Genomic DNA, 20182 nt, shown 5'->3' on the forward strand with positions numbered 1-20182 from the left:
TAAATTTTGATAAAAATTTAATTTAAAATTTAGTTTTAAAGATGTATAAAAAATAAAAGTATTGATATTAAAGATTATAAGAAATTGTAAGAAATAATCTTTTTTTGTCTTTTTGTAAAAAATAATGTGCTACGTTAAACAGAATATCATTCTGTATATCCTATTTTAAGGAAACATTTACTTTATAAAAGTAATCGATTACTTTCTTTCAAATTGTGAAAAGTAACACGTTATAGTCGCTCATAAAGTAAAAAGATTTTACAATTTTCGTAACTTTTGAAATGCTTTTACACTATTACAAAGTTAAGCAATATATAAAACACAAAATTTATAATTTTAAAAAATATTTTTATATTAAAAATAATATAATACAAAATATAACAAAATAGTTATTATATATATATATATATATATATATATATATATATATATATATATTACTAAATAATATTAATTTTATCAATTAATATGTTAATTAATAATATTTTATATTATTATTAATATAATATAAAAGATAATAAGATAAAAACAATAAATTAAAAATTATATAATATAAAAAACATATTTTAATATAAAATATATATAAAATTAATAGTATTAATATTATATTTTTAATATTAACATGTGTGCAATATGATTTTGATAACAATATTGCGATCTGAATAAAACATAGATAACTTTTAATTTTTATATTTTAATAATAAATAATAAATTATAAGAAATAGTTTTCAAAATTGCAAAGAAAAGTTTTTATTAAAATTTTTAAATTCCGTAAGTGTAAATAAAAATAAAGTTTTTCTATTTTTTTTCTTTTAATAGACTCGTAAATATACCTAAAATTAATTTATTAAAATTTATAACTTTATGCAAACTATATATAAAAATTTTGACTTTCTATCCTGATCTACGAGTTTAAATAATTTCTATAATTGCTGAAATTGATAAATATTTGATTAACTTACAGATTATTTTCATTTTTACATGAATTGTGGAGGGTTTTTTTTCTAAATAACACGCTTTGAAATTTATGGCGCTTTCTTCTCGTTCCATAGATACGCGATTTTGAAGTATAATTTTCGTATTTACTTATATTATTTTTTCGTTGTATTTGATTTAGGTGTTTATATTTTTTTGTTTACATTTGCTGGTTATTGCGTCATTGTCAGTATGCTTCTGGATTACTGTACAGTATCGTTAAGAATTTGAAGATTAAAAAATTAATATTGATTTTTTTATTTTACACATTGTTTGTATTTTTCATACATGACAAGACCGTGTCTCTTGACTCAATGTTTAATAATAATTTTATATTTTCGGACAAATCAAAATTGATATCAAAACTACCATAAATTTGTTTTAAAAAATGCTTAGAATTTTATTTATCTTTTATTTATTCTCGAAATTAATGTTAAAATTTAAAAAAATAGAAAAATTACAAGTAAATTATACGATTAAAAAAGATTTTTGATTGCAGATAATGATGCAAGTCTTCTTTTACGGCGAATTTCTACAGAGCGATTTTTTGCGATTTCTTGCGAAAAACATCTGTCATCAGAACCTCGCTCAACAAGAGTTCTGCGCCAAAGTGATATCTCTTATGTTCCTTTACGACTACAAGCAGATTAATTATGTGAGTAATAATTCGGCGAATGTCGCCGTCGAAATATAACTCTGTAACTATCGAAGGTTTAATCGTCACGTTCTAATTTGCGCGATCACGTTTCAGATCGAACTTTGCATACATGTTCTTGTTATTTCTTATTTAGTCTCTGCTTCCCGTCATTTTGGATCATTATCCCGCCGGTTTCTCAGCTAAGACGGTGATCCATTACGCTCAAGGAATCCAATCGGGCAAGTTTCGCCAATATGATTACGGTCGAGCAAAAAATTTATTGATCTATAATTCAGTAGATCCGCCAGACTACGCTCTAGCAAATATCACGGTACCAATCGCGTTATTTTATTCCGATAATGATTGGTTTGTCAGCTCAGAGGTAGGGATAAAGACAGAATAGGTATTAAATAATGAAGGTACATAGTGGAAAATAATTCGGGTTTATATATATCAATTTTTGTGTAGAATTAGAAAGATAGTGTGTAAAGAAATCGTGCAAAATAACTAAAAAAAAAAAATATTTTTTCAAGGATGTGAAGAGGTTGTACCATTTACTACCCAACGTAGTGGACATGTACGAAGTACCGAAGCAGAATTTTTATCACATGGATTTTGTATGGGCCGAAGATGCACCAAAACTCGTATACAAAAGACTTCTCGAAATCATGAGAAAAAAACAATTCAAATAATGTTACATCGATGGAATAATATTACGTTATCAATATAAAAGATGAGGGTTATATATTAAACCTTTAGACATAAAGACAACCTGTCTAAATTAAATAATATTAAATTAATGGCAGCTGAAACTGTTAGTTAATTTATTGTAACGTAAATTTATAATATTTTATTCTTATTTAAAACTTTTTTATAGTTTCATAATTTTTCGTATACAAAGTATTGATTATTTTATTGTATCTGATATTAGAAACATTATTTCTCAATATAAATTTTATTTATTGATTTTATTGATCATTGATAAGATTTGTGCTCCGAATATATAATGATGAGTGCTCCGAATTTAAATATCAAAACTTTGAGGGCGTGTACGAAATCGATGAATTAAAAAAAAAATTCTGTAGAGATTTGCTCGTTTTTATTTTGTTTTAGAGTGAATCACAAAAAAAAGAAAAACAGAAAAAAGTTTAAATATGGAAGAATCTTTAAAATTTAAAATTTTATGTTTCTGTTATAGCCCAAACAGTTATACACAAATTATTATAATATTATTATTATTAATTATTATTTTTATTTCAGCAAAATAATTAGAATATTAATTTTCTAGTCTCGATCAAAATGTTAATTTTCTAATCGCGATCTCTGTAAAGGAAATTATCAATATAATCAATTTAGAAGCTACGGTTGAGACACTCACTCGATGACAAATTCAATATAAAAAATGTAAACTATTCTAACATATTTAATTTTATTAATTTATTATAAAATATATTAATATAATTTATTATAAAATTAATTCATTAATGAATATTATTTGTCAACTTATAATTTTAATATGAAACTATAATTATATCGTTTTTTTTTCTTTTTTTCTTTAATATTGAACTTTTGATATATCAATAATTATATACAAGTATACATATAATAATAGTTACATATTAATTTATGAATATTGATATACATATAATGTAAATATATTTTTTTTAACTTTCATAAAGCGAAAGAATAAAATTTTGATTTAAAATTTATTAAAAAACGCAAAAATCTATTAACAAAACCAAATAATTCTAACAATAAGCTGTAAATATTAAAAGATAATATATCATCATTTTTTAGCTACTAAGAACTAATACATCTTAATTGATTGATAAAAATGTGACATTGTAGTTTTTATGAAAGATTTCTTATAATGGTATTGAAATCAAAGTAGAGCAATTATATTTACACGATCCTAACGCTTTTAACACTAACTACTCAGTTTTTGCAAAAGTTTTCGAAAGTTGCGATAAAGCAGGCTAAAAAATCTAATGCTGAAAGAATCAGGGATCGGCTTATTTTTTTGCGTGATATAAAGAATTTGCGACAGATTTGTAGAGTACCATTGTACAAGTTTAATTTAACGATTAAAAATACTATCGATCTATCGGAATGTGCATACGCCCTGTTTTTCTGTAATTTTATCATATCTAAATATAGAATTTTATTATCGTATAATCATCTGTTTAACATTAACATTTTTTTCACTTTTTTTCTTTCAATTAAGAATGTTCTTAAGCAAATGATGTGTCTAATAAGAGGTAGTGCATAAAACGCAGTTGAGCATAGTCGTATTTATTTCGGAAAACTCCTGAGTTGTCTCGTTTCTTTCATTATTTATCAAATTACTCATCAATGCAATGAGATTGATCGAGATCGTGTATTTGCTGTTGTTTTACAATCGACTTGATGCAGTGCCGGCAAGTGTGAGCCTCGAGTCAAACACATGGATTGACCGGAATCAGACAAACACCGAAATCAATTCTAATGTCATTTTCAACACGGTAAGTATACGTTTCTATTCATAAAAACAAGGATTAAAAATTTCATTAGAGTAGCACATATTTCCAATGTTGTCAAAAAATGTTCGGAAATGATCTTATCGCGATTGAAATCTACACAAACTTAACATTTTTTTTTGTTAATTAGATTTACGGTGATATACGTATCTTTGATTTTTTTAGAATTGATTTTATATTTAATTATTAATATCGTTTAATGGTCATTGAATTTTCTGTTTTTTTTTCATCTTAAAAAATAAAATATACACATATGATAACAGTAATATGTTGCTTTTGGATGATATTTATTTTAATTTTTTTTTCCTACTTAACACAAAAAATAATTATGTATTTATATTTTAATTGTGACATAATTATATCAAAACTATTTTTGATTTAAGACATAAACATGAAGGAAAGTTTAATTCAACAAAATTTATATCTGTCAAATCATTTTTAGCAAATTTCATATTTTATTTAAAAAAAATCCGCTCTGTAATCTCTAAAAATGATTTGACACTTTCAAGTAGATAATTAATATTTCTATTGGACTTTATTCTCTTTAACAGTTATATATACACTCTTCATATTTTAATTAGATGTATACATATATGCACAATATATATGTACAGGGTGTCTGATAATAATCGCCCCACACGTAATGTGCAGATAGAGCGGATTAAAGCCGGAAAGTCCTTTACCATTTTTTGCATAACGCTTAATAAAAAAATTATTATTGAGTAAAGTTTGGTCAAACATCGCCGATCTTTAGCCGGGCGCACGTCGATGAGCCGCGCTGTGCCAGTGAACGCTCACGCACACTACCAAACGCGCGGCTTAATAATAATAAATATATATTATAAAATAAATAAATATATATTATATATTTATTTAATTTATTAATTTATTTATTTATTTATTTATTTATTTATTAATTAATTTATTTATTTATTTATTTATTTATTTATTTATTTATTAATTTATTAATTTATTAATTTATTAATTAATTAATTAATTAATTTATTTATTTATTTATTTATTTATTTATTTATTTATTTATTTATTTATTTATTTATTTATTTATTTATTTATTTATTTATTTATTTATTTATTTATTTATTTATTAATTTATTAATTTATTAATTTATTAATTAATTAATTAATTAATTAATTTATTTATTTATTTATTTATTTATTTATTTATTTATTTATTTATTTATTTATTTATTTATTTATTTATTTATTTATTTATTTATTTGAGTAATGTAAAATATTAAGAAAGCCTTATTATTAAGGAAAAAAATACTGTACGCATTTCGTGAAATTTATTTGAACTTTATATCAATATTACATTATACTTTATTTTTTCCTGTTCAATTTTTTTCTAGCCAGAGATGATTAAAAGAGAAGGTTATCCGGCGGAAACTCATGTTATAATGACGAAAGATGGCTATCTTTTAACATTACATCGTATCCCAGGTGGCAGCAACTCTCTACCCGTGCTATTGCAGCACGGTCTTCTAGGCAGCTCCTCCAATTGGATTACTCTTGGCAAAGGCAAAGCACTAGGTATAAATTTAATCAACCTCTTAATTAATCTTTCTTAATTAAGAAATATCCCAAGATTATTTCATATCTAAAATATAAAAAACATCAAGAAGAAGTCTCAAGTTTAATATTATATTATATTAATTTTATATAAAATTATATAATAATATATAGAAAACTATATAAATTATGTAATAAATATTGCGAAGGATGTTTTCTTGCATTCTAGCTTATCTATTAGCGGATAAAGGATACGATGTTTGGTTGGGCAATTTTCGTGGTAATACCTACTCTAAGGCGCATATTTCCCTATCACCATCGAATTCGACATTTTGGCATTTTAGGTACTTGCATAAAATGAAAATAATAGTGTTTTAAAAATGATATAGGAGAAAATAGAGTAAAACCAAGTACTTTTTCGGATTTGTTTTCCTATAAAAAAATCAGAAAATAAAAGAAATTCTGCTGAACGTTAATAGTTTTAAGTGGACCTTAAACTATGAAAAATTGAAGCTAATTACTAAAAAAAAATTTACATTTTCAGAACTTTATCAAAAAAAAGAAAAATTTTATTTGAAAATATTTTTTTATTATATATTTTTATTATATATATATATATATATATATATATATATATATATATATATATATATTAAATATGGCAATATATACATATTTACATATTTTATGTAAATATGTTATACCAATTGAATTTTTCAATAGTTTTAATGAAATGGGCATCTACGATTTACCCGCGATGATTATATTTATTACAAATATGAGATCGCAATCATTGCATACCTACATTGGTCATTCCACGGGCGCAACTAGTTTTTACGTAATGGCATCAGAACGTCCGGAAATCGCTTCAATGGTGCAAAGAATGATTAGTCTTGCCCCAGCGCCCTTCATGACGCATGAAAAAAATTTTATACGATACTTCATCCCCTTTCAGAGGGAGTTTCAGGTAAAGTAATATTAAATATACAATATCAAATACCATTAAAAAATAATTTATTGGTGCGGAATAACTGAAATATTAATCTTTTATTAAAACAAAACAAAATTTTTAATTCTTGAATGAATAGAGCTAGATAATATATAATAACAAAAAGTTTAATTATAATTTTAACGATATGTTCTTTGACACGTCACATAATTAAGATCAAAGCTGTCATAAGTTATTCCAATTTGTTAAAACAATGCTTAGAAATAGTATTTATTTATTCTCGAAATTATCGCTAAAATTTAAAGAATAAAAAAATTACAAATAAATTATATTTTTATTAAGAGAGATTTTTGATTGCAGGAAATGATGCAATTTTTCTTTTACGGCGAATTTTTCCAGAGCGATTTACTTAGAACTTTTATTAAATATTTCTGCGAGCAGATCCTCGCCCGACAGGAATTCTGCGCTAACGTGATATTTCTGATATTCGGTTACGATTATGAGCAATTTAATTACGTGAGTATTGATTTTACGAATGTCACGATCAAAGTACAATTCCTTCATAATCAAACCTTCGATCGTCACATTCCAACAAATCGCACAGTCATCATTCAGATTGGACTTTGCATAGGTGATCTTGTTGTTTCTTACTTAGACTCTGCTTCCAATTATTTTGAATCACAATCCCGCCGGTGCCTCAGCTAAAACTGTGATCCATTACACTCAGGGAATCCAATCGGGCAAGTTTCGCCAATATGATTACGGTCGAGCGAAAAATTTATTGATCTACAATTCAGTGGAACCGCCAGACTACGATCTAGCGAATATTACGGTGCCAATCGCGTTATTCTACGCCAATAATGACTGGATAATCAGCACGAAGGTAGGGATAAAGACAGAATAGGTATTAAATAATGAAGGTACATAGTGGAAAATAATTCGGGTTTATATATATCAATTTTTGTGTAGAATTAGAAAGATAGTGTGTAAAGAAATCGCGCAAAATAACTAAAAAAAAATATTTTTTCAAGGATATGGAGAGATTGTACCATTTACTACCCAACGTAGTGGATATGTACAAAGTTCCGTGGTCCAATTTTAATCACGTGGATTTTTTATGGGCCAAGGATGCGCTAAAACTCGTATACGAAAGAGTTCTCAAAGTCATGAGAAAAGATAATCCAAGTAATTTACATCGATAGAATAATATTTCGTCATTAATCAATGTACAATAAAACAAGTAAAAAATATTTAAAATTATTTAGAGTATTTTATTACAAATTTAATATGCATAGCATTAACTATTTTATCGTATCTGATTTTAGAAATGTTACTTCCTAATATGAATTTTATTTATTAATTTATACAATTTGTTTAAAATCAGAAATATGTCTAATTTGTTTTCTGCTACATTAAAACTTTGATATATCATAGTATATATCATAATATATTGATTCAGGATTTTTGAATGTAATTATTCATGTTTTAACTTTTATACAGAAAAGTAACAAAATTAAATTTTATGCAAATAATTTGCTAGAACTTTTTTTAAAATTAATAATTTTTGTTAAAAAGTGCAAATACTTTAAAATTGTAAGCTAATTGTAGTAAATTGTATTAATAAGTAATGAAAAAATGATCATGTGGTTAATAACGTGATAAATATAATAACGTTTTTCTTTCTCTTCTTTTTTTAACTTATAAAAAATAATCGTAAACAAAAAGAGATGACTCATTCCAATCATTCTAATCTTAATATTATTCTCAACAAGGTAAGTGTAAATTTTTATCCATTAAAACGAGGATTAAAATCTTAATTTTGATTAAATTTGTTTGGTGCTGTCAGAAATGATCAAAAGTAATCTACATGACGTCGCAATTGCTGTTTCTTTATAAAAACCAAAATTTAAATTATGCAATGCCTTGGTAGATATATATGTATAACAAGTCATACCTTAAGTTTAGGACACTCTATATAATAGTCTGTTTGTAATAACAGTTAAATATTGGATGCAAATGTACATTTTTTAACTTTCATAAAGCAAAGAGAAACATTTATTTACATTTTTATTTACAATTTATTAAAAAATCTATTAACAAAAGCAAATAATCCTAATAATAAGCTATAAATATTAAAAGATAATATACTCATCATTTTTTTTTTAATACTAAGAATAAATATATCTTATTTGATTGATAAAAACGTGACATTATAGTTTATGGAAGATTTCTTAGAATGTGATATAGAAATCAAAATAAAGTGCATTACAAACATATTTACAATTATATTTATCTAACACTAATTATTTTTTGCACTAATTATTTTTCGCAAAATTTTTCAAAAGTTGCGATAAAACAGATAGAAAGCTTAATGCTGAAAGAAACGGAGATCTTATTTTCTTGCGCGATATAAAGAATTTGCGACATATTTATAGAGCAGCATATATAAATTTAATTTAACGATTAATAATACTATCGATCGTAACGTGCATACATAAATTTTATACGCCGTATATATAAATTTTATTTCACGCTAATAATTTTATCATATGGATTTCTTTTATTACTGTATAATTATATGACTAATAACATGCAAAAATGTTTTTTTCTCACTTTTTTCTTTCAATTAGAAGTGATCTTAAGCAAATAAATCATTCAAATAAGAAGTAGTGTGTAAAACACAGTTGAGCATAGTTGTATTTATTTCGCTCTTCAGCTTTCTGCTTTTTTGTCAATAATAATCTCGATACTTCAAAAAATTCGCGTCGCTCATTTTTATTTCATAGCTTATCGAATTGTTCGATAAGGATGTACGTGACATATTGAAATACTAACAAAAGCATTAAAATTTCGCAGATTATTCTACTATTTCTTCTAAATATTTGTGCAAAAACTAAGCACACTTTCTCTTAACGGTTTGGAAGTTATTTAAATTTAAGGTTTTACATTGTTTTTTGCAATTGATTTCAGAGGATATTCACGATCAAAAGTTTTTGCCACAAATTAAGCAAAATATTAATTACAACTATTTTCTTTTACGAAGACGTCAAAATCCATATTATTTTGTGATACTTTAATTTTTTTCATAACCCTAATTTATTTTTTTAATTTTTCAAACAATATAAACATAAGAAACATGATTTCTTTTTAATTTTAAAAATTTTTGGCTACTATTGTACATCCAGAACATCCTTAATGCGATGAAATTAATCCATATCGTGTTTATGGTATTATTCTGCAATTTTCTCGGCGCAGCGTCGACAAACACGACATCTCAGGCAAACGCATTAGAGAGAATATGGATCAGCTGAAAATCAAATAACATCAAATTAAATCCTGATGTCACTCTTAATATGGTAAGTGTGCGTTTTTATACATAGAAACGAAAATTAAAAGTATACGAAATTTTTTAATATAAACTATATATAAAATTAATAATATTAATATTATATTTTTAATATTTTATCAATATTATATTTTTAATATTTTCACATGTGAGGAATATGATTTTGATAACGATATTGCTATTTGAATAAAACATGAGATAATTTTTAATTTTTATATCTTAATCAGAAGAAACAGTTTTCAAAAATATCGCAAAGAAAAGTTTTTATTGAAATTGTCAAATTCCGTAAGTGTAAATAAAAATTAAGTTTTCCTATTTTTTTCTTTTAATAGACTCCCAAAGATGCCTAAAATTATTTTATGCCTGAAATTATTCACGAATTTTTAACTTTATGCAAACTATATATAGAAATTTTGACATTATATCCTCATTTACGCATTTAAATATTTTCTACAATCGCAAAAATTGGTAAATGTTTAGATTAACTTACATCTCACGGATTTATATTTTTACATAAGTAGTAGAGCTAGGCCGGTTCTAACGCTGATCCTCTGAGAGGGATGCGAGTCGAGAGGAAGCAGCTTGGTGGTATGACGTCGCACGGACAGGAGACGCTTATCGCGGGAGCTGACATATTTATGACCGGTGCGTATATACAAAGACGAGCGCCGATGTCCGGCGATTACTTTATAAATATTATAAACAAATAGCATGTATTGAACGGTCTGAATACTGAGAATTTTTTTCTAGGAAGAACCGTTTATCAGCGCAGGTATAAAAAGGCGAGAAAAAGAAAGAAAGAGACGTGGACATTATTAATACTTTTTAATATTAATACAATTTTTTAGTGCATGCAATCATTAGCGCTATCCTTCTCCCACACATTGAGAATCTCAATAGCTCTATCCTTCTCCCACGTCCACGCAAATCGCGTTATCCCTCGTTCACCAGTCGCGTCAAGGTTATCTATCTTATATGCAAGGAAGAAAAGCGAAAAGAAATAGATAAACATCTTTAATATATAAATGTTTATTCATAAGTATATGTGTATTTTTCATTTATTACAAGCATCGTAAAGTATATCATTTATAGCGCACGTTAATAACTCAATCTATGAGCTGTCAAATATATCATTTTCATGTATCGTTTTTACAGCATCGCTCGCATTATGAATATGATTACACTGTAAAACTTTAATAAATTGTTTAAATTTTTCATTCACAATATGCGTATTTTTGCACAACCAATAATACATATGCTCTATACATTTTTCAAAGTCGAATAAATGTATTAGAGTAGATGGATTCATATATAAAGAATTATTATACAAAGTCATTTTTATAATATCCGGAAAAAATATTTATAATATAATATAAAATAGGACTTCATTTTTAATTGGTCAATAAATATTGTGTCAAATTGATATATACCCGAATTTTAAAAGATCCTGACAGAGCCTTACAATATTTACTTGTAAAGAAGTTATAAAACTTAAGATTTAATATTTAGTTTTTATTAGAAGATATTACTGCACTGAATTGTTTACAGAACCGATGACAAAAACTATGTCTTCATCAAAGAGTCTTCATGTTCCATTTATCATTGTGTAACGAAACCAAAGTGGGAAACATTCTTTATATATACTTGGACTTTTGATTTTTGGAAAATTCGTAAATATAAAAATGAATATTCTATCAAAGCCGAAAATTATTGTAAATTTTATCTAATTATTGAAGAAAATATTATAAATATTATAAATTTAAGATTACATATTAAAGATATATTAAATGAAAAGCTTACAGCTTCCTATGCTGTTTATTTGAAAACTAATGAAAAAAAAATTATGTTGGCATCAAAATCGATACATGAAATATCTAATAACGATCTCTTATGTGAACTATTCATTTATAGGAAATCAACATTTTTATCTAATGGAACACTTACAATATCCTTTATATTTAATATATATAAATAAATAATATATATATAATTAATATATATAAATAATATATATAAACACATTTAGTTGTTGATTTGTATAATCATTTTATGAATCATTCGTTTTCAAATACGCAATGACAAAACAAAGCGTTTGTAATTAGCGTTGTACTTAATAAAAAATTTGACTCATTTGTTACATTTGTAACAGATAAAGAATGTCTTCAAGTGAATAAGGATTTTCTATGTTCACATAATACAGTCTTTAAAGCTATATTTCAATGTGGTTTAAAAGAAAGTGCAGACAATAAAGTAAAAATAACTAATATAAGTTACAATATTGTAAAGGAATTATTATTCTTCTTACAAAATGGTTATCTATCTCAAAATATAAAGACAGATGGAGAAGCATTATGTGAACTTTTTACAACAACTGAAAAATATGATATGAAAAATCTTAAATTAATTATTTTATGCAAAAATTTTTTAATTAAAATATACAATAATAATGAATGTATAATAAATAAAATATTTAAAGATAGCATATTTAAATAATGGAAAAATTTTGGAACAATATGATATAGAATTTATCAAATTATATTTTAAAGATAATAAAGACATTACAAAATTTAAAACTTTAGTGCAAAAGCATCCTAAGTTATTAATTCTAATAAATATTTCTTTATCATCAACAAAGGCAAGATATTAATTTAATGCATCATATGCATGAAATTCTTGAAAATGTAATTTTTATTTTGTTCAAAATTTTTATTGTCTCAAAATAAGCTTTCTTAATTAATAATATAATATTTCTATATATATATATATATATATATATATATATGATTTATTAGCAGGTGACTATCTAAACTTAGTTTATGATTGGCCAATTTTTACCCCAATATCTCAAAAATTATTTCTTAAAATAAAAAAATGACGTTTTTATTATTTAATTCTTTATAAATTATTATGCAATCTTATTATTTTCGAATTTTTGAGCACTTTATATATATATATATATATATATATATATATATATATATATATATATAGTAGTGCTTTTTATTATTATTTTACATTGAAATATATCTTATTTTAATTTTATAAATTATCTTGATATGATTTCTGTAAGGATTAATAACTTTTGTTATAAAAATTATTAATCCAATATAATATAAAATAGAAATTAGGTATTATATATTCATTTATTATATGTTTTGGTTATTTTAAATATATGTTATTCTTAAATTAGCACATCGTTGGTTCGGATTTTTATTGTTCTAAGTTATGAGCGAATATTCTCTCAGGCAAATTCTCTCCTGTCCTCCAAAAAAGTACATATTGCATTTTTCTCCAAATTGCACATTAAATATAGAAATCTATTTTTATCATAAAATAATAAATTGGTATAAATGTAAATAAAGCAAAAGTTGATGTAACTCTAGAAGAGAGATTTAATTACAGATATTTTGGAATTTTGTAAAATCAAAAAAATATTTTATTTATAAACAAAAAAAGTAACTTTGCTATATTTTTTTCGTAACGTGTAATGAATTTAACAGTTACTTTTATCATTATTTTTTTGAACCTATTCAATATAATTCTTATGCAAAAAAAAAACATATTGATCAAGAGAGTTGAAATGGGACAGCACATAAAATCTGATGGAAGCTTCTTTTATTTCTTTTCTTTATAAGAAAGAAGATTAAAAATGATTAAAAATAAAGTTTAAAAAACGATTTTGATTTTCAAAAAAAACTAACAATAAAGACATTTTTTTTATTTACATATTATTTATATAAAATTTCTTAAAATCTTAAAATAGTTCTTTGAAATTTTTTAAAGTTAATATATATATATATATATATATATATATATATATATATACATATATATTTATATATTATATATAATAATTAATAATACATGGAGATTTAGTATTTAAAAACAAAACGTGTACCAAAATTCAAGGATAATAAGTTGCATAAAAGTTCATGAAGAAATAAATATGAAAAGCACTTTTATTTTTTATTTTTATAAAAATAGTTTTTGAAATGTTGAGATTTAAAACTTTCCAATCATAAGTTAGATTTAGATAATCATCTGCTAATGAGTTGTGTGTGTACTAACTGAGTGATGCATGTATTATAGGTACATGCATAAATACTTTTTTGTGATTTAAGTTTTTACAAACATTTATATACAGCAATTTTATTATCTCTCTGAATTTCAGAATATATAACATATTTAAATTTTATATATAACATAATTTAGTATTAAAATATATGTATGTTTTTTTATAGGTCAGAAAGCTATTTTTCATTTTGTTTTAGAAAGATAACATTTAGAAAGATAAATGTAAAAAAAAATACTAATTTAGTTATATTTATATCGCTCTTTATTATTATTTTACATCAGTATATATTTTATTTGAGTATTTCATAAAAGTTATCTTGATATATATATTTTGTACGGATTATTAATAATTTTTGTTATAAAAGTTATTAATCTAATGTAAAACAAAATAGAGGTTAAATATATTTCTTTTTGTTTAATTTATTTATTGTTGCGATTATTATAATTATATGTCATTCTTAAATTAGCACATAAGTGGTCCAAATTTTTATTATTCTAAGTTATGAGCGAATATTCCTCACCTGATTTTTATCTGCATCTTTGTTGCATATTTGCATCCTTCATGAGATACATCTCACATCTTGTTTGAAACGATAAAAAATTACAAAAAGTTATACATATTTGTAATATACATATAATAAAGAAGATCAAGATATATATATATATATATTTTATAATATTTTATAATATTTATATTTATATCTATTATATTTAAAATATATCTAATTTTATTATATTTATTAAATTTATAATATTTTTATTACATTTTTATATTTTTAATATAACAAAAAAAATCAAGAGGATATTTATATGTAATAAAAAATAAAAGAAAACCAACTGTCAAACTGGAAAAAACTTCTGAAGAGCGAAAATCGGCGCCAAAATAAAGCACCTTTATTCCGCCGACTACGCATGCGCAAAGAATGATCAATTAGCGATTCGATGAATCGAACATCGCCGATCAGGAGGCAGCGGACGGAAGAAAGAAGCGGAATTTGCGGGTGGTACGGTCGCGAGGACGAGAAGCGCACGCTCTCTTATATGCCGTCTCATGCGACGAGGAAGGAATGCACTTTGACGCGTGAATTTTCGTTACGCGATCGCGCGACTCCGAGTGTGTGACTACGTCACGACTTGCCTCAGTGGACAAATATATTAGCGTGCAAGGGTTCGGCGGTAGACGGTGAGGATGAGCGAGAACGAGGGTGCGGAGACGCCGAAGACGAAAGACGCGGCCAGGGCGGAATTCTTCAAGGAGGAGGCGAACGTGCACTTCAAGAGTACGTTCACATGCGAAATCGTTATATATCACGTCACATTTAATATTCTATCGTATAGTCACGTGTATCCCGAACTAACCCAACTAATCACGATGCAACGAGCTCGCGTGGGAGGATAAATTTCTGCAAAGCTAAAAGAGCGTCGAATTTTTCCGATTGCATGACTGACGCAAGTTTGACATATGTATATTAAGCTTTAATTACATCCTGACGTTCTCCTCGAAAATTCCCACGCGTTCGAATATGTACTATTCTAAGGAATAGAAAATGATGTAATTGTTTTTTTATATTAATTGCTACATCTTCTTATCTTTTTTTTTTTAGATCAAGAGTATGATAAAGCCATTGAGTTGTATACCAAAGCGATAGAATTAAATCCATCAGTAGCTGTGTACTATGGTAATAGGAGTATCGCTTACCTGAGGACGGAATGCTTCGGTTACGCATTGACAGACGCGTCCAAAGCCATCGAGTTAGATAAAAATTATGTAAAGGGTTACTATCGCAGAGCTGCTGCTTATATGGCCCTCAGCAAGTTCAAATTAGCCCTTACGGATTACAGAACTGTTGTAAAGGCGAGGCCCAATGACAAGGACGCAAAGGAGAGATATATGGAATGTTGCAAGATGGTTAAAGTGTTAGCCTTCCAGAAGGCTATCTCTGTAGAGGAAAAAAAAAATATAGCCGATATGATCAATTTAGAAGCTATGGGTGAGTATTTGACACACTGCACATTTGATACAAAAAAAATAAATTATTCTAACATATTTGATTTTAATAACATTATTTCTTAATACAAATTCTATTTATCAACTTATGATATTTATATAAATATATTTAATTTCTTTTCTTTAAGAATTTTGAGGATTTAATATACTGTAGTAATATAATTTTTGAAGATTATCATTCTTTTATGGAGGAAAAGAAGCATATAAGATAGGATTCGATATACATATTTTTTTTTAATGCAAAATTTTGTTAAAGAATGTAAATAATTCAAAGCTGTTAATAAGCTGTATTAATAAGTTGTTTTAAGAAGTAAAAAGATAGCACTTTTATATTATTTTTTTTTAGCTATTGAGGATGAATACACAGGGCCTAAGTTGGTCGATGGAAAAGTCACATTGCAGTTTATGCAAGATTTATTAGAGTGGTATAGAAATCAAAATAAATTGCATCGCAAGTATGCTTACAAGATTCTGTTGGACATTAAATCGTGGTTTATGGCACAACCTAGTTTAGTGGATATTACAATTCCAGAGGATAGTAAATTCACAATTTGCGGCGACATACATGGTCAATTTTACGACTTGCTTAATATATTTGAATTGAACGGATTACCATCAGAAACTAATCCATATGTATCCTTTATAAAGGTAGATAAATGTAGATGATGTAAGTTTGTTTATTGTGTTAATTTATAAACATACAAAAAGTAATGTACTTTAGTTGCTGATATCTCATATACATAAAATTTTTTATATTTTTAATTCAAGAATATATTCCTTAATAGCTGCATAGTTATTTAATGGAGATTTTGTAGACAGAGGCTCCTTCTCCGTAGAATGTATATTTACTTTATTTGGTTTTAAATTATTATACCCAAATCACTTTTTCATGTCAAGAGGTACGTAATCCTTATTTCTTGACATTTTAAAATTCGAGTGTATGCACTTTACATATTTATTTGTTCAGGCAATCATGAATCAGCAACAATGAACCAAATGTATGGATTTGATGGCGAAGTAAAAGCTAAATATTCTACTCAAATGGCAGAATTGTTCACAGAAGTCTATAATTGGCTCCCTCTTGCACACTGCCTCAATAATAGAGTATTGGTGAGTGACAATGTATTATCAAAGCTGTCACATATAATTTGTATTCATATCTTTGAGAGAATCTCGAATGTATAATTTTGAAATTGTATCAGGTGATGCATGGTGGATTGTTTTCGCGGGACGATGTGACGTTGCAAGAGATCAGAGAAATCGATAGGAACAGACAACCGCCGGACGAAGGATTGATGTGCGAATTGTTGTGGTCAGATCCGCAACCGCAAAACGGCCGGGCGCCCAGCAAGAGAGGTGTAGGAGTTCAATTCGGACCAGATGTCACGCAGAATTTCCTCAGGATAAATTCACTCGATTACATCGTGAGAAGTCACGAGGTGAAGAACGACGGTTATGAAGTCGGACATGATGGAAAATGTATCACAGTTTTCTCCGCTCCAAATTACTGGTATGCGTTATAACAATACAGTCTGCGTTATGAATCTAACTTTGATATATAAAATTTCAGTACAAAATTGAATTGCAATGTAATTTTAATAACATAATATTGCATTGCATAATGTTTCAGTGATACTATGGGTAACCGAGGTGCCTTTATCACACTTAATGGCAAAGATATGAAACCATATTTTACATCGTACGAAGCAATGGTGAGTATACTTTATTCAGAATATTTACATTTATTTACATTTTATTTTAATTACATTTTGAATTGTAGCTATATAAAAAGATCGTTTTTAATGTATCTGTTTTATTACAGCCTCATCCTAATGTAAGGCCGATGGCTTATGCCAATTCTTTACTAAAGTTCATGTGCTAGTGGAACAACCTCTAGGTATTATTGATAAATGAAAATAAAATAACTGAGATATAAGTAGCCCAATCAAAGTGTGCGTAATATATTTGATACCGAAATGGAGAAGGTAAGAGATGAGTTAGGTGCTTCTCCACAACAATAATTCTTTCTAGGAGATTACAGAAAGAATCTTTTCTGTATTATAAAATACATGCAATGAGAATGCATAATATTGATGGGTACAAAAGTGAGAAAGGTTTGCTTATTTTTTAGAAAACGCAAACAAATCTACTTCGGATTTCTTATCTATAATAAGTAAAACCGATGGCTCACTTAAAGTACTAGTGATTTATTCTCGTTTGTAATAAAATAACGCGAAGAGAACGTTTCTATTTTGTACCCTCAATCGATAGGACCACCTTGCTCGTTAAAGATATCCGCGAGCGCGTGCACTATATAAATAAAGAACAAAGAAATGTTAATTCTCCCAATATCTTTCCACACACAACAACACATAAGGTTTTAATCTATGATCTATTATTTATGTAAACGCAGACTTATGTATCGCGATACTTTTAATTGATTCTTTAATGATCATGGTGGAATTTAAATATAATAATTATTATGAAAAATATATATAAATGCATATGCAAGTTAGCATAATTATGTAGTACAATATTCCATCCAATCACACAACTTGTCACGTTATTAGTGACAATTTTTTACAAATCTCGAGATTGGATGGATTTCATCTAACACATTTTGTTTTTTGTTAACAATAAATGATGTTTATAATGTACATATAAAAAACGATATTTTATTTTATGCATTTACATATGAGATGACGACACAATAAATTACGAGTGCATTAAACGAGATGTGTTTATAAAGAACGAATAATTTCCTCTGGTAAATTATTCCGATTTTCGCGAGACACATTTAGAATCTTAATTCTCTTGTCTGCGTGTAAATTCTCAAACAGTGCCGCGTGCTGTCGTGACACTTTGTGCAATTGCGGAATAGTTCCAATCACGAAAGTTCTCTTGGAGGAACCCAATAATATGTCTGCTACTTTCTTCTTAAAGTCTTTGCTAAATAACTCCATCTTGCCGATCTCGTCAACGAATAATATATCCTGTGCAAAGGAGGGATATATAATTTTACTTTATCGAATTGAGGAGGTGATCATACAAATTCGTTTTAAGAAAAATGTTACTCTTACAGTATTCAAATCCAATAGTGGAAGCGCTACCGCCTCGAAGTTATCCAAGAAGACCCGGTAGTTTCCTACTTGATGCTCAGAAGCCTGCCGAGCGTCCGTTAAATTTCTGCGCGTAAAGATAATACGAAAGAGTACAATTGCACCTTGTTTCATTGTCATTGTGTATTGTATATATCGTTACGAGAGCAAGAGGAGAGAGACGCACTTTTTTCGTGCCAAGGACAATCTTCTTTCGGGATCTCGTACTCGCACGATGTCAAAACCAATCCTGGAGCCGCTTCGATCTCGCACCTCTTCTGTGTAAAATCCATCGAAATTCTTGCTCCTCTTCTCCAGGATAGATGCAACCTTTTTGCATACTGTAGTTTTACCTATACCTATAAAAGTTATTCTGATAGTGAAACTTTTTTTTCTCCTTAATATATTACAAGGAATTATAACTTGGATTTTGTTTTCATAAACGATTATTATAGTTTACAATATTTAAAATCGTAGATAATAAGTATATTAAGATTGTTTTGCTTAAAAATCACTGATATATTTAAACATTATTGTAAAAAGTGTTTACGATACTAGGTGAGTATATATTTTCAAATATTTGTTTATTAGCTTTTCTTGTCTCAGGAAATGCAATCATAGGACACGTGACAGTAAGCCTATTGTATATTATCTTATCTTCATGTTATCATTTTCTGAATAGAATTTTATGACAGCTAAATATCCTAAATTAAAATATCTCCGAGATATCCAGGTCCTCTAATAATGATAATCAATATTAACAATAATATTGATTAATCATGATATCTCAGACAACATATGATTTCGAAGAAAAAATATCTAATTTTTTAAAAATGAAAAATGGAACGAAAAATTTTTAAAAATAATTTTACCTGGAGGGCCGTGAGTAGTACATGTAACGTCCGCGAGGCGCCGCCAGTTTCCATGCTCGCCGCGTGTTTACGTCGGAATTCACCGATCGTGCGTAACATACGAAGATACGGAAATATGCACGAATAGTCGATAAGCGAACGATAATCGAGACGATCGTCCTCGTCGAACCGCCGTCT

General features: G+C 26.7%; 3 protein-coding genes across 3 annotated transcripts in view; 2 read left to right on the forward strand and 1 right to left on the reverse strand.

Annotated features, from left to right (window-relative positions):
• LOC126852857 (uncharacterized) overlaps window positions 1-7867 on the forward strand; it is a 38183-nt gene extending 30316 nt beyond the window's left edge. The window contains 8 exon segments of the mRNA XM_050598103.1: window positions 1475-1630; window positions 1767-1994; window positions 5499-5679; window positions 5888-6002; window positions 6382-6625; window positions 6968-7123; window positions 7263-7490; window positions 7639-7867. Coding sequence (XP_050454060.1) covers window positions 1475-1630; window positions 1767-1994; window positions 5499-5679; window positions 5888-6002; window positions 6382-6625; window positions 6968-7123; window positions 7263-7490; window positions 7639-7842 — 1512 coding nt within the window. The 3' untranslated portion in view covers window positions 7843-7867.
• A 7122-nt stretch (window positions 7868-14989) lies between these two features.
• LOC126853041 (serine/threonine-protein phosphatase 5) lies at window positions 14990-18771 on the forward strand. The gene is made up of 8 exons (XM_050598429.1): window positions 14990-15307; window positions 15632-16018; window positions 16382-16668; window positions 16829-16934; window positions 17003-17145; window positions 17238-17545; window positions 17666-17747; window positions 17858-18771. Exons 1-8 carry the CDS (start codon window positions 15217-15219, stop codon window positions 17915-17917), a joined length of 1464 nt encoding a protein of 487 aa, XP_050454386.1. The 5' UTR covers window positions 14990-15216; the 3' UTR covers window positions 17918-18771.
• A 5-nt stretch (window positions 18772-18776) lies between these two features.
• LOC126853042 (cancer-related nucleoside-triphosphatase homolog) lies at window positions 18777-20104 on the reverse strand. The gene is given in 5 exon segments (XM_050598430.1): window positions 18777-19028; window positions 19116-19221; window positions 19321-19492; window positions 20006-20017; window positions 20020-20104. Coding segments are annotated over 5 exon segments (627 nt in total).
• Between the last annotated feature and the right edge of the window lie 78 nt (window positions 20105-20182).

The sequence above is a fragment of the Cataglyphis hispanica genome, chromosome 11, assembly GCF_021464435.1.
Source record: "Cataglyphis hispanica isolate Lineage 1 chromosome 11, ULB_Chis1_1.0, whole genome shotgun sequence".
NCBI lineage: Eukaryota > Metazoa > Arthropoda > Insecta > Hymenoptera > Formicidae > Cataglyphis > Cataglyphis hispanica.

Coding starts and splice junctions, on each gene's coding strand:
- LOC126853041 (XM_050598429.1), top strand. CDS start 15,217: ATGAGCGAGAACGAGGGTGCGGAGACGCCGAAGACGAAAGACGCGGCC. Junction 16,935..17,002: donor TCACTTTTTCATGTCAAGAG/GTACGTAATCCT, acceptor TTATTTGTTCAG/GCAATCATGAATCAGCAACA. Junction 17,748..17,857: donor TTACATCGTACGAAGCAATG/GTGAGTATACTT, acceptor GTTTTATTACAG/CCTCATCCTAATGTAAGGCC.